At 44.4% G+C, this 13983-nt stretch overlaps 2 protein-coding genes across 5 annotated transcripts; both read left to right on the top strand.

The window, feature by feature from the left end:
* LOC8072342 lies at positions 3609-6466 on the top strand. Of its 2 annotated transcripts, XR_002453882.1 has the most exons (6): positions 3609-4070; positions 4567-4654; positions 4759-4963; positions 5436-5507; positions 5638-6031; positions 6103-6466. XR_002453882.1 is itself a non-coding variant. In XM_021462494.1 (5 exons), the coding sequence occupies exons 1-5, from the start codon at positions 3991-3993 to the stop codon at positions 5841-5843; spliced, it is 651 nt and encodes a 216-aa protein (XP_021318169.1). In that variant the 5' UTR covers positions 3609-3990; the 3' UTR covers positions 5844-6466. The 2 variants fall into 2 exon arrangements, 1 of the variants encoding a protein (XP_021318169.1); XM_021462494.1 differs by having other exon boundaries at positions 5638-6466.
* Positions 9400-12804, top strand: LOC8063963 (peroxisomal 2,4-dienoyl-CoA reductase). 3 transcript variants are annotated; one of them, XM_002447043.2, is made up of 5 exons: positions 9400-9697; positions 11231-11390; positions 11616-11785; positions 11867-12089; positions 12412-12804. In XM_002447043.2, the coding sequence occupies exons 1-5, from the start codon at positions 9512-9514 to the stop codon at positions 12564-12566; spliced, it is 894 nt and encodes a 297-aa protein (XP_002447088.1). In that variant the 5' UTR covers positions 9400-9511; the 3' UTR covers positions 12567-12804. The 3 variants fall into 3 exon arrangements, with proteins under 3 accessions (XP_002447088.1, XP_021317900.1, XP_021317901.1); XM_021462225.1 differs by having other exon boundaries at positions 9675-9697; positions 11086-11390; XM_021462226.1 differs by lacking the exon at positions 9400-9697 and having other exon boundaries at positions 11231-11394.

Genomic DNA, 13983 nt, shown 5'->3' on the forward strand with positions numbered 1-13983 from the left:
GGCCAGGAGGCTTGGCCCATTACGAGACGAGTTCAAGGCTTGATCCGATAGCCTGGAGTTTCGCGCAAGGAAACAAGATGTGGAGATCAAGCAGGATTCTAGTCGGTTAGAATAGGAATTGATATCGAATTATCCATGGCAATTGTAACCGACTAGGATTAGTTTCCAGATCTGTAACCCTGCCCTCCAGACTATATAAGGAGAGGCAAGGGACCCCCCTAGGACAGGATATTCTCTCAACACAAATCAATACAACCAGACGCAGGACGTAGGTATTACGCCAACTCGGCGGCCGAACCTGGATAAAAAGCTTGTCCGTGTCTTGCGTCACCATCGAGTTCGTAGTTTGCGCACCGTCTACCGATAAACTACTACCGTGGATATACCCCAAGGTACTGCCGACCAGCTTTCGTCGACAGTACTTAAACAAGGCCTAAGTAGGCAGTTTTAGGAAGTATTTGGAATGGAGGATTATTACCCTGATCCATCCAAGATTCCAAAGTATGGGTATTGTACGTACGCAGCATTATTATTGTGGGCCACTACCTGGGCACCAGGTGGCCGGTGGCCGTCTGTGGTCTCGCTCAGGCATCATGATGTGGTTGTGGCATCATTATATATCGTTCTCTCGGCATCAATCAACCAGCATGAATGCATGGCGCCGGAAGCCTGGCCTCTCGATGGAGAGCGCGTTGCTCTCGATCACTCATGTTGTCATGCATGGCGATGGCGAGAGATAGAAGACCGGCGGCCTCGCCTGGCGCCAAGTCGCGTGGCATATTCCGGCATATCTGGTCGCGGGAGTCCGTTCGCTGGTGAAAAGTCATGATTGAAATTATTATTATTGACTGATTTATTATAAGAGAAAAATACTATTAGTTTAAATAAAATACGACTGTATAAAATAAACGAACCAAGTCAATTTGGCACGACGCGACGGCGCGGCTCCTGTACGAGAAGGACGCACACGTACGCTATGTGGCTGATCGTTGAGGCACACAAACAAGGGTCGTCGTCGTGCTCGTGTGGCTGCGGCTGTGCTGGATTATTGGACTATATTTATATTTGTCCTACACGCAACACGCTGCCTGTATAGTCGGATAAGAACTCCGCCGCTGCGGTGTGCATGCGCTGACGTGGAACTGCCGGATCGGACTCCCGTCGCCGTCGCGCTCGCCGGCCGGGCACCCTGCTGGTTACAATAGTCAATCACTAGGGATAAAAATGGTACAGATATTTTCTAACCGTAATCAAGATTGAATTTGTTTAGAGAAATTCAGATCTATTCGTATCTAGATCCGAATATTCGACATCCGATAGCGTATCCGTATCTAAATATTTAAATAGTATATTTATAATATCGATATCCAATTGTATCTTATCCTGGTTGAAATTATTCGTACCCGAATTTAAATCCGAATCCGACTAAAAATATAAAAACAAATAAAATATTAATGATATCCGTCGGCATGTTTATATGGCTCTCTCTCACGGCGGCGGCAGCCTAGCTAGCTCGACGTGAGGGAGGACGGCGCGACAAAAGACTCTTACACCGAGACCGAGACCACGAAAGAAGAAAAAAAAAGTTCACCGAGACAATAAGGAGAAAATTCGAAAATCAGACAATATATATGTAACGATCTGATCATATAGAGTGATCAGACAAACTAATGGCGTCTAGTAAATTCACAACGAATTATTAAATAAAATAAAGCGTAAACAGAAAACTAGAAATAAATCCACAAACTCGTTTGAGTCGTTGTCTTCCAGGACGTACCACCAGCATTAGGATATCTGACTTGCAGTTCCAGAGAAGAGATCCGGTCTTAGATTTCCGGCGACGGAAGAATTTCACTGCGCGTGAACGGATCCTTTATAAAACGATAACGATACATGGCTAGCTGGGCCGGTTTCTGCCCGCTGCTTCAATTGGGCTGGAACGGTAATGGGCTGTGCTGGTGGGCAACAAAAACAGTTAGCAGTTGGGTCTCAATCCAAGTCCGCACTAAACCGTTTTTTGAATCAAAATGTACTCCTTTGCTTTAAACACTAGATATCAAGATCAATGGCATGGAGATCTCAATGGACAAGACTGTTCTTAGATCTACAACTTCAAATTTAACTAACAGAAGTCCGCAGACCATCAAGAATAGGATTATCTTTGAAGACCTAGATAGTACAAGACCTGACAAACAGTGGCATTCAAGAGCTTCCCATCTTAGAACAAGACCTGACATTTCAGATTGCTACATCTTGACCTGTTTATTTTAAGAAAATTTAAAATAAAACATTCTGGTACTTAAAGTCTTAAACCTGTTACAAAATGTCAAAACTTCTGAATTAATTGTAGTACTTTAATACAACATGTACTTTTTGTCTAATTTATTTCATAGATAATTTGATGTAGTACACTTCTAGCTTGACATATACTATAATGCTACTAAGAAATATGAAGATTCTTACAAGAGTGAAATGGCATTAGTAATGACAACTTCATGAGATAATAAAATTATTTTCGTCTGTTGCCTACATTTTCTGACGAACAATGTTATTATAGATAATTTAAAAATCCAGGTAGTTCAAAATTGAGAGCATAGATGATCTTGATTTCAGTGTTAGACGCTATTTATTTGATTCATTCCATCTCCCCCATAGTTAAAGTACGTATTCGAGTTTTGTCATTGAAATGTGAGAGGTTGCAGTGGCATTGTGGCAGGTAATGTTGGCAATGGGTAAATCCCCATCGGGTATGAACTACCCAGACTCATCCCCGTGACAACAATATAACACCATGGGTATCCCCATATACAGTGATGGGTAGGAAAATTTCCCTAGACCTATACCTGGGTGGGTAAATTAGACCCGGCGGGTCACCCATACCCGCCAAACATCAGTAATTCACAAGCATCACTCACGTAGTAGCAATTCACAAGCATCGTCACATAGCCATTCACAAGCATCGTCACATAGCCACCTCACCATATACCTAGCAAATAGCAACATAATAATTTCTGCTGCAACCACTAGTCACAACACCATAATAGTTCATTATCCATACAAATCACATAGTAGAGAGTAGTACTTTGCTAGCACTATATAGGGTTTCAGTGTATGGGCTACCGGTGGACTGGTGGCTGGGCTTCTTTAGTTTTGGGTTGGGTATTTTTCACCCATGGGTAAATGGGTATGGGGACTACTGGAACGTCCCCATACCCGCGTACCCAATGGGTAAAGGGTTTGCTCCGTTTGTGTACCCATGTGTACTGGTCTCACTCCATATTGATACCCTAATAGAGTAAATACCCATCGGGTCGCGGGTCGCGGGCCCCATTGACATCTTTAGTGGCAGGGTAGCAACTCCATAACACCCACCATTTGCTTGATCAAATGAAAAAAAATCCCAGGCTGGCGCGGCAAAGAGGCGCCCAGTTTTCTTGTTATGTGTTTATTTCTAAAATTGAGTGAAATGATTCCATTTGTCACACTAGCCCTAATTATTAGCTTATAAAAAATTAAGATAATACATCAACCCATCCCATTCCACAAGCTTAAAAAAAAGGAGGAGTAAACTGATTTATAACTAACACATCCCTCGAACCTGTATTTTGTTTTTCCTTTTTCACGTTGCAAATCACGTTCCAATGGCCCACTCGCGTTGCCTCACGGAGCCCGAAAGGATTGTCTCCCAAATCCCCCAACCAGAGGCGCGATTGCACCGAGGTCCGAGGGGCGGATCCGCGAGGGACCAGGGCGCGACAGCGCCGCCGGGAGCGGATACGGCGAGGGAACGACGCGCGACAGCTGCGGGGCGGGCAAACTTTTGATGGCAACCGGCAAGGCGTTGGTGACGCATGCTTCCGACGACGGCGATCTGGAAGCGCCGCAGGCCATGCGCAGGGAAGATCGCCCACCCTCTCTCATCAATACCGCCGGGCATGTGTGCTGGTTAGTCGCCTATCTGCTGCGCTGGATCTTCTACAAGGTGGACGAATGGCTTATCTACCTCCGCTCGAGGTGGAGGTCGACTACTACGAGTCCATAGACCAACATCTCTTCAAGCAACTTTTTAGGTAATCAGTAGCTTATGTTTTTCCCGCTAGTTTTCTTATTAGCAAGCGATCTACAAAGGGTATACGAGTGCTCTGCTCTGACGGGATCTAGTTCCCCCGACTGACCAGGAATTGCGAAAAATCCCATTATTGTTACTAAGAATCATATGCTGTTGAATCGAATTTGCTAAGATTAGTGATCATTAAGTTGCACGAGCTAGGTACAAGGTGGAATATTTGAGATTTTCGTAGCCAATTTGATTTATGGAAATGTCTAGGTTATCTGCCCTCCGCTGACCATTAGTCCTCTTTGTTTGAATATTTGTTTTATCTTGACAAATGCGGAGTTTGACACCTCTATTTTACATGTCACCTATATACTCTAGGTACCATGTATCACCTCCTGCTTGTCTGTCTGATTGCTCAAATTTGTTTGGGACCATCATCCCTTGTACCACCATGTATGACTTCCCGCTTGTCTGTCTGATTCCTCAAATTTGTTTACCCTTATTGCCAGAGAAAGTGGCCCGAAGTACTTGGAAATTCAAGGACAGCAAATGCAGACTGCAATACAATGCTTGAAATACTACAATGCTAGGCATCCGGTGATGTTTCTAACTCATTTTTCTATCAGAATTGATCAAATAAATGCTCTGGCACTCTCAACAGCATATTCATCGATTGCTTCTCTCGATCTGACTATGTTCAGGGCTTGGAATACGTACTTGCTTCTGAAAAGGTGATGCAAAGTGCAGGAACAAGCATGGCAGGAGGAGTCTGGGCTCATGGCAACTTTGTGGCTCGTCAGAGGAAAGCGAGGTGCTTCTCATTCCTATATGGGCCACGGACCCTCTTCTTTTTTGAGATGAATGGTTCTCCTTATCATGGTGGAATTGTAACATGTGCACCATTAGGTATGTACTATGAATTTGTGCCCACACTTTTGTTTAAGAAAAATCATGCCTTGTCTATCTAGCATGTTTTTTTCTTTAATAAAGATCTTTTGTATATACCACCAGTGTAGCTCGATGTCTTTTAGTAGACAATAATACTTAGCTTACCTTCAAAGACACTGGGAATTCCATTGGAATTGACTGCATTGCTTAGTTGGTCTATGCGTCTAGTAGTGCCAGAGCTCATGAGGTTCAATGACTTGTAACCTTGTCAAGCACTTGTATGGTGCCTTCTTTGTGGGCATATTCATTGATTTATGGCAAATTATTAGCTTTTTTAACATTAATTTATTTACAAGAGGGATAGTTTACAAGTACTTGATGAGCTTGTGTTTTGTTCTTGTTCTTGTTTTTGTTTCTTCTGGGTTTGCTATTGTATTGTAGGCTTTCAATCAGCCTGATATATATCTTGGTTTCTGCCATGTATTTTCAGATGAACCAGTTAATGAAGCATACAAGTTCCTAGGTTTTCCCCTTTGGTGGGCTAAACGTCGGAGTGGAAAATGTATATCTCTTTCTTCTCCTTCCTTTAGTCAGGATGTATATCTTGCTTTCTCATAAAATGTTGACTTCTGTCCATACCTTGCAGTAGCTATTCCTTGCCTTAATATTTGATTATTCCCTATGTTTTGCAGATGACTGTGTTTGCCTGATTTGTGGTTCGCGCTATACTGTCCAAGGCACTTGCTCAAATGTAAAATTCTCATGCGGGCATAGGAGGATAGATCGTCTTTGCAGGATGTGCTTCCGTCGATCTGAAGTCCTGCACCCTAGTCCAGGGGAATTTGCGCATGGGCATCAAATTGACGCCACATTTAGCTACTTCTCTGTAATTGCATGAACTGTGTCGGGTCCTAGAGGAAGCAAGGGTGTTACTCTTGCTACTTGATCTGGTGACCTTGCTACTTGATCTGGTGACGCGCGCGTGTCGGCCCAAGAAATCACACGGCTCCTCCGATCCTCCGCATCTTCTTTTATCCTCCCAGACACATCGCTCCTTGCTGGGCTCGCGTTTTTGGCTCCCTCGACGTGAGTACACAACACAACCGGTGCTGGCTGCTGGGACCTGGAATTAATCTTCTGCTTTGTCATTTCATCAGAGGACCGTGCATGGGAGCACTCTGCCGTCTACAACGCTGGAAGGCTGCCACACGGTGGACATGCTGGTACAATATATGCAGCGTGTGAAGACCTCCTCCAGTACTGAATAACTGAAGAAATTAACAATCTAGCTAGATACAGCTACAAGTCACAACTGTACAGATTAAACTAGTTCAGCATATTTTTCGCGATGGGAGGGTTCAGCCTGTTTTTTTATTAAGAGGTTGGTAACCAAATGTTACAAGAGTTTTATACAGTGGCGAGCGTCGGACGGAACACCTAGCTACTGGATCGGATACAAAATTTGTTTCTACATGAAGAAGTTATTTACCAATCCATATACCAGGTACAGTTGTTTGTTCAGTGAAACACATATATGATGGAATGACAGATAATGGCGGCAGACGATCAAGGACTGCACGCACGCTTCCAGCACATCACTTAGGCGCCCGTTGGCATCGCGGGCAAGCATTTGCTGCGTCATTTGCGGGCGGCAATGCGCTTAATTTCCCGTCTACTATACGCGACGGAGCTGAAGTCGACGCGAGCCCAGCTCGAGCCGAAGAAGCGAGCCAAGGAGCCGCTTTCGGGCTGCCGTGTGATTTCTTCGGTCCACACGCGTCGCCAGATCATCAAGCGTTGAGCTTGCCGGTGTGGTGCCACTGGACACTGGTGCACGAGTCCGCGCTCGCCGCGCGTCGTCGAACAGCGTCGGGTCTCCTCGTCCCATGCATATATATGACGGTGTCCGCGAGGCCCGCGTGGAACACCGTGAGCTGCGCGTGCGACGAGATCGAGCTCGACGCCGTGGATCTTGGCGAGCCCACAGGAGGAGTGTCGCCGCCGCGCTCGACGCCGGAGACGAACGGCTCGCCGGCCGGTGTCGCTGTCGACACCGACGTATTGAACGCGACCAGACCAGGTCCCCGCAGGCGGTGACGCCGCAGAGCCGGTGTCGCTGTCGCTGCCGGATACGTGAAGAGTACTTTCCCAGTCGAGGTACATGGTTACACGCCTTACACGACAAGGCGTAGAAAACAAAGCTGAATTCAAGTGTAGTACTAGCTATGTGTGTGTGTGTGTGTGGATTGCTTGATCAGTTCATTCTTACCAAGGGAATTGAAGAGCCATGCATGTCACCGGCCCGGCGTGTCCCGGCCCGGCGCGGCAGCGCCATTGCAAAGCTCCTCCAATGGAGGCACGTCATGTCGTAGGAGCCAAACTGGCGACGGAAGCCGTTGCAGAACACGTCGTCGTCTAAGAAGTGGACCCGGCCGACGCTCTTCACCTCCAACCATCGTGACGAGACGAGGTCGGCCTTGAACACGGTGAACTTACCACTCTGTGGACCATCAGCAACCTTGTCGCCGGACATGAGCACGGCAGTGCCAGGCAGCGTCTCGCCGAAGCGTTGCCGCGCCAGCGGCCTTGATGGCGATCTTGGCCCAGGCCACCTTTGGCTCTCCGGTGCGTCGTCTGACTCTGTCCACCTAAGGCCTTGTTCGTTTTGGCTCCACTGGACTCAGAATTAATCTTGGTCTAAACGAGAATGACTGTTCGGTTAATTTAGGGCTGAATTATAGCCAGCTTATTCCTAGCGTTTTTCCTGTATTATTACACAGGATCAATTCTGGGCCTCCTGCTCTCCGGAAGAAAAATAGGCCCGTTTTCAATATGCTCACTAGGTTTCATTGAATCACTGGGAATCACTCAATCCAGCCCAAGAAGAGAAACAGGCCCGTTTTGAATACGGAAGAAACGAACAAGGCCTTAATTGGGCTGGAAATATCGTCATTACAATCCACTCCTACCTACTGACTGGGCCTTCTTTATATCAGGGCGTGATGATCACTCGCTTTAATAAACGTGACAAAACAAACTTCATTGCGTCTCCAAGACTTTTCAAACATTCCGTCTGCTGTAAATTGTATTTTATTTAAATTTTGCTCTAAACCAGTTTTCTATAACTTTGATGAAATTTATAGAAAAATACATCACCATCTACAATGTCTAGGTTTTTTTTTTTCAAAGCGAGCACATCCCCATTCCCCATTTCCATTACCATAGCACCGGAAGTACAACAGTTTAGATTGTTCAGAAAAGAAAAGAAATAGATCGCTAGAACGAGCTAGAGTTTGACATCCGAACTGCCAACTAACTTTGATTACATGGAGAAGCAAAACCTAGCTAAAACAAACAAGACATATAACAGCAACACAAAAGACATGCCCTCCATGTCTTCGCTGGGGAGTCTCATGATCATTCTCTCCGTCTTGATCTGCTTCTTGAATCGTGTTTTCGAAAATTGCTGGCATTCTTGCCAGGAAAAAATATTAATATAGAAGAGGAAACAACCAGTACAAGTGAAAAATTGAAAACAAACAAACCAACCAAATGAGATATTTAGGCCCTCAAGGCAAAAGAGGCAAACGGCTTAAACTATAGACAAAATTTCTCGTAATTGCTTGGCTCCTGCACTACACCAAAGTCGAGCCTCTTCCTTGATCTCTCCAATCAACACCATTGGCGATTTGTATTGGTGCTTAGATATCCTTGCATTTCGCTCTTTTCAAAGCTTCCATGTGACAAGAAGTGTCATCAATCTTATTGTTTTACATAGAGAAGCAGTTGACATCCTAAGTGAATGCCACCACTGGACCATAGAATCCATGTTGTTCTATCCTTCATGGCTAGGAAATTTTCCGTTGGTTCAAGAGCATATTGCCAGGTACGCTGAGCAAGCTGTCTATTTCTTAGATGCAGCGAGCTTTCATGTAATTTGATCCTGAATTTCCAGATTTAATTCCACCTCCTGTGTCCTTGCCAAAGGCGAGTAAATTGGGTAAAAATGTTGTGCAGTATCAACCCTCAAAAGATTAATGTCCCTCATCCAATTACTATCAGTTAAAGCTTGTTGCACAGTTTTATTCTTTCTCTTGCAGATTTGGAAAATCAAGGGGGCCACGTTCTTTGGACATTCTCCATTCCACTAGGCTGAGTGCCTACAATGTCTAGTTGATTTCATTTTTCCATGAAATATTGTTTCGACGGAGTTTTTATTTATAAACTAATACATGTCGTTATGGTCAATACCAATTTTCCATTTCTCCTAAAATCTCAATAAAAGTTTCATTGAAGTTACAGTCAAAGTGAACTGTAATTTGACAGGAGGCCACATACATACTCCACGTTCCCCGCAGAAAAAAAACAAATTATGTGCTCCACGTTTTCCTCGAAAACAATTTGATCCACTTGTAGGCTTTTTTTCCTCGTGTCAAAGACAAGGCCACGCAATCTGTCAACCACCACAGTGCCCACTGCCATCTTCTTCCCCACCACCAAAGGACCAAGGTCCAAGAGACCAGGACTCCAAGGTATCCGGAGCGCGACCTGGGCGGAAGGCAGGCAATGGAGTCGCCGTTCCGCGCGGACCTGCTGAGGGGCAAGGCGGCGCTGGTCACGGGCGGGGGCTCCGGCATCGGCTTCGAGATCGCCACGCAGCTCGCGCGCCACGGCGCGCACGTCGCGCTCATGGGCCGCCGCCGCGAGGTCCTCGACAAGGCCGTCGCCGCGCTCCGCTCCGAGGGCCTCAAGGTGCGCACGTATCCTATCACCCGTAGACTCCCGCTCTACCTACCAATCTACCACTGTCGTGCTTATTTTCCTTGGCTCTCGTCGTCCGTTTGGGTTGGGGTTGGGGCCTGGGGGGTTGGCTTTTCTGCTGCCAAGTAGTGCCAGTAGTAAGATGACAATCGGGTAGTCGTCCAATGTCGTGTGCAAGAACTATGCTATTAAATTATTGGTTCAGTTGCTGTAATCTTACATTTCTCCTTAGTTGGCAACAAAAAAAAAAAAAAGGGGGGGGGGGGGGGGGTACATAAATAACGTGACACTTGAGATTAGGGTCACCTCTCCTCTTGCCCAGACAATATCTGAGGTCTTTCCTTGTACTAAGAACAAGAAGAAGAAGTGGTCACCCACTGGCCCTAATGGGATCTAAGGCGTGGTTTAATTGCCTACAAATTGTGAAGATTCACCTCCCCTGAGAGTTATGTGTTAGAGGAGTGGAGTGTAGAAAATAGAATCCTGCTTGGGTTGGTTTGAACAAGGTTGCTCACTTGCTATTTGTTTTTTCAAAGGATCATACTAGAGCAATTAGTAGGATAGAGAAATATATGTGTCTAGGCAATTCTTTCCAAGTGGACATTGTTTCATACCATATTTCAGTACTCAAGGCAATGTTTTTAAATGGCATGAACCTGGTGCCCTTGTTCTCTAGTATTGGAGAAGCAGAGGGGCTCTTCACAAGCTTGGGATATGCATGAACATGACGTTTTCAGTTGAAAAATCTAAAGTGAACAGGACTATTCTGTACAGTTGGTGGGATTAGATGGACAGAAACCCTAATAGATCTCATGGGACGCAAATACTGACATGAGGATCAACGTTTTTTTTTTTTGAAGCGGACGAGGCAGGAGGACTGCCTGTTATTATATTAAAAATAAGGTGAGCCAAGACAGGCCAAAAACAAAACTTCAACGTGTATATTAGGAGGATGAGGGATTTTGATGTAGTGATTGGGAACAGCTTTGCTAGGAGCACTCTGCACTATTGTACCCTTAATTACTTAATTTAGGATCTTTGATTTGACTCTATGAAGTCTATCATGGAGGATCTGTAGTCTTTACAATCTTTACTGTCTGTTCTAGAATTCTAGCATTTTTCTGCGTGATCAGACTTGTGAAGTTGTGAATGGTTTAAAGGTTAACCGGTGTAATTTTCATGCCACTCTAATTTAGTCTCCTTTGGTGATCAATGCAAATTCATAATGGTGCCAAAAAAAAAAAAGGAATTTGTTACTGCCTGAGTAATACTGTGAGGAAGAAACATTCGCTGAATGGCGAGTAATCTTGGTTCACCAAATCTAATGCATCAGTTTTTAGTCTGGGAAGTGGCTCTAATGTAGGAATGCATCTTTGCAGGGCTGCAGGCAGTCAAGCACTTTATACTTGTATCTTTGGAATATAATATTGCCTGTGCCTCTACTTATCAAATGAAATTCACAATGCCCCTACCATAATTCGGGTCAGTAACAATTCAGCAAACCAAGATTGCTGTGACTTGCAGGCTGTTGGTTTCGATGGAGATGTCCGCAAGCAAGAGGATGCTGCCAGAGTGATCGCAGCAACAGTTGAGCACTTTGGCAAGCTTGACATTCTAGTCAACGGTGCTGCTGGCAACTTCCTTGCCTCCCCAGAGGATTTGAAGCCCAAGGGATTCCGAACCGGTAGGTACTGCATCGTGACATGCCCTTGTTTTGATTCAGTGGTATTCTTCATTCAAGTTTTGTGTACACTGTTTACCATTATTACACTGGCTCTTACTAGTTTGTGCAGTTGTGCTAGTCTGCTACCTTAAGAACTACAGTTCTGTTAACTTTTGTTTATTATACTACGGTCCTTAATACTCATGTTCTAGAGAAGTTTGCATTGACAATATTTTCTCTCTGCAGTTCTTGACATTGACACTTTGGGTACATACACGATGTGTTATGAAGCCCTCAAGTATCTCAAAAAGGGTGGACCAGGGAGAGATCCTTCCTCTGGTGGCCTCATCATTAACATCAGCGCAACACTGCAATACACTGCGGCTTGGTACCAAATTCATGTCTCTGCTGCCAAGGTACTTGGACCTTCTCTGAAACTCTCTGCAAGAGAAAATTAATGAAGTATGCAACTTCTCCTGATTGACCTGCTTTTATAGGCAGGTGTTGATAGTATCACAAGATCATTGGCTCTGGAATGGGGAACAGATTATGACATTAGAGTAAATGGAATTGCACCTGGACCAATTCAAGACACTCCAGGAATGAGGAAACTTGCGCCTGAAGAAATGGGCAAGGGAAAACGAGAAACGATGCCATTATTTAAGCTTGGGGAGAAATGGGACATAGCAATGGCTGCACTCTATCTAGCTTCTGATGCAGGTTAGCCACTTGGCCATGTTCTTCCCTGTTTTCTGTCCAGATTATCAGAAGGCATTATACACGGAATTTCAGTTAGTACTGAGCATCCACTTATCTGAAAGTTAGCCAAAAGACTTGGTGCCCATACTTACTAAACTAACAATCGTTCTGTTTTATGTTCATGCATACCTTTTAAGTAGTCAGTGTAACCACTGTGGTTGATCTGTAATAAGTTTTAGCCTCATGTTGATGAAGAAAAAGAAAATAGCCTCACCTGAAAACCTAGCCATTTTTCTTTTGTTGATAACCAGACATTTGATGTGTGATACAATCTGATTTTCAGGGAAATATGTAAATGGGGCTACAATTATTGTCGACGGAGGCCTTTGGTTGAGTCGTCCTCGCCATATTCCCAAGGAGGAGGTGAAGGCACTCTCTAAAGTTGTCGAGAAGAAGGTTAGGGCCTCTGGTGTTGGGGTGCCATCAAGCAAATTGTGATGACACCTTTGACTAAGTAGCTCTTCGGTGTGTTCTGTATCATACTGTTGTCAGTTTGGCTAATGCCGCCAGTCCATGCACATGGCTTGTTAGCCGGCTGAGCAGTGTCCAATTTGCATTAGAAATAGTTGAGATCGGTATGGGATCCCAACCAAAAGGTGTTTATTGCCAAATATTCACATGTATGTTCAGATTGTCAATGAAAGGGTTATATTGAAGATTTAACAACTTGCATCCCCCTCTTCTCCGTGTTGCAACTCAATGCAAGTAATTCACACCAAGATGTGTGTAAAACATGGCAAATTGGCTGTCCGGAGTTGTAAGTACCCTCAAAACAAGGGAAATGGTTGAAATTGTATGTGTAATAACAAACATGTAAGACCTATGCATGTCTGCACAAGGTTTGAGCGAAAGAGATTTGAAGGTCAAGCACAAGTAGAGGTCCACTACATGGACCACGGTAGTAATGATAAGCCAATGCCTGTCGCAAATTCAATGGTTAGATTTAGGTCATGTTTAGTTGGCAAAAATTTTGGATTTTAGGTACTGTAGCACTTTCGTTTGTTTGTGTCAAATATTGTCCAATCATAGACTAATTAGAGTCAAAAGATTCATCTCGCGTTTTATAAGCAAACTGTGTAATTAGTTTTTTTTTCGTTTAAATTTAATACTCCATGCATGTACCGTAAGATCCGATGTGATGAGAAATCTTAAAATTTTTTGGGAAAGACCTTAACCTGCGAAACCAGTGGACAGATGGCCACCTGCACAAGCTATTGGGCCATCGTACTTCTGCTATGAGAATGTGGCACTACTCCAAAAGGTGTCCAGACAACTATATATCAAATTTTTAGCTTGTGCCATCGTACTTCTGCTTGCTCCAAAAGGTGTCCAGACAACTACATCAAGATTTCTGTATGGTATTTAACAAGAATTTTTGGACTAAAAATTCTTCTATGCTCCCACGAGAAAAGGACGTTACATATATTACATGCTAGTATGCCACTTGAGAACAGGTCACCTCTCATGGTCTCTAAAGAGATTTCTAAATGCCTCCAAACTTGTAGAGTTTGTGCATTTTTTTTTATGAAACAGGAGGGGGCAAGCCCCGGAGCTTGTGCAAAATTATTAGAGGATTCAACTCTTATTTCCTCTATTCCAAATTATAAAATGTTTTAGCTTTTCTAAATTCATAGCTTTTGCTATGCTTTATAGTGCATGTCTAAATTTCTCTCTCTACCGAATCGGCCCCGGGTGAAGACCAACCGAGCAAAGAGGGGCGAAAGTGACGCGGTTTCCTTCTCTAACTGACTGATCTTGGCGATCTTCTCCCTCGATTTTTCCTTCGTGCTTAGCGCTAGCACCTATCCTGTGCCGTGCCGTGCCGGCTTGGAAAACACGAAGGAGAAGATCAACG

This window comes from Sorghum bicolor, chromosome 6, assembly GCF_000003195.3.
Source record: "Sorghum bicolor cultivar BTx623 chromosome 6, Sorghum_bicolor_NCBIv3, whole genome shotgun sequence".
Taxonomy (NCBI): Eukaryota; Viridiplantae; Streptophyta; class Magnoliopsida; order Poales; family Poaceae; genus Sorghum; species Sorghum bicolor.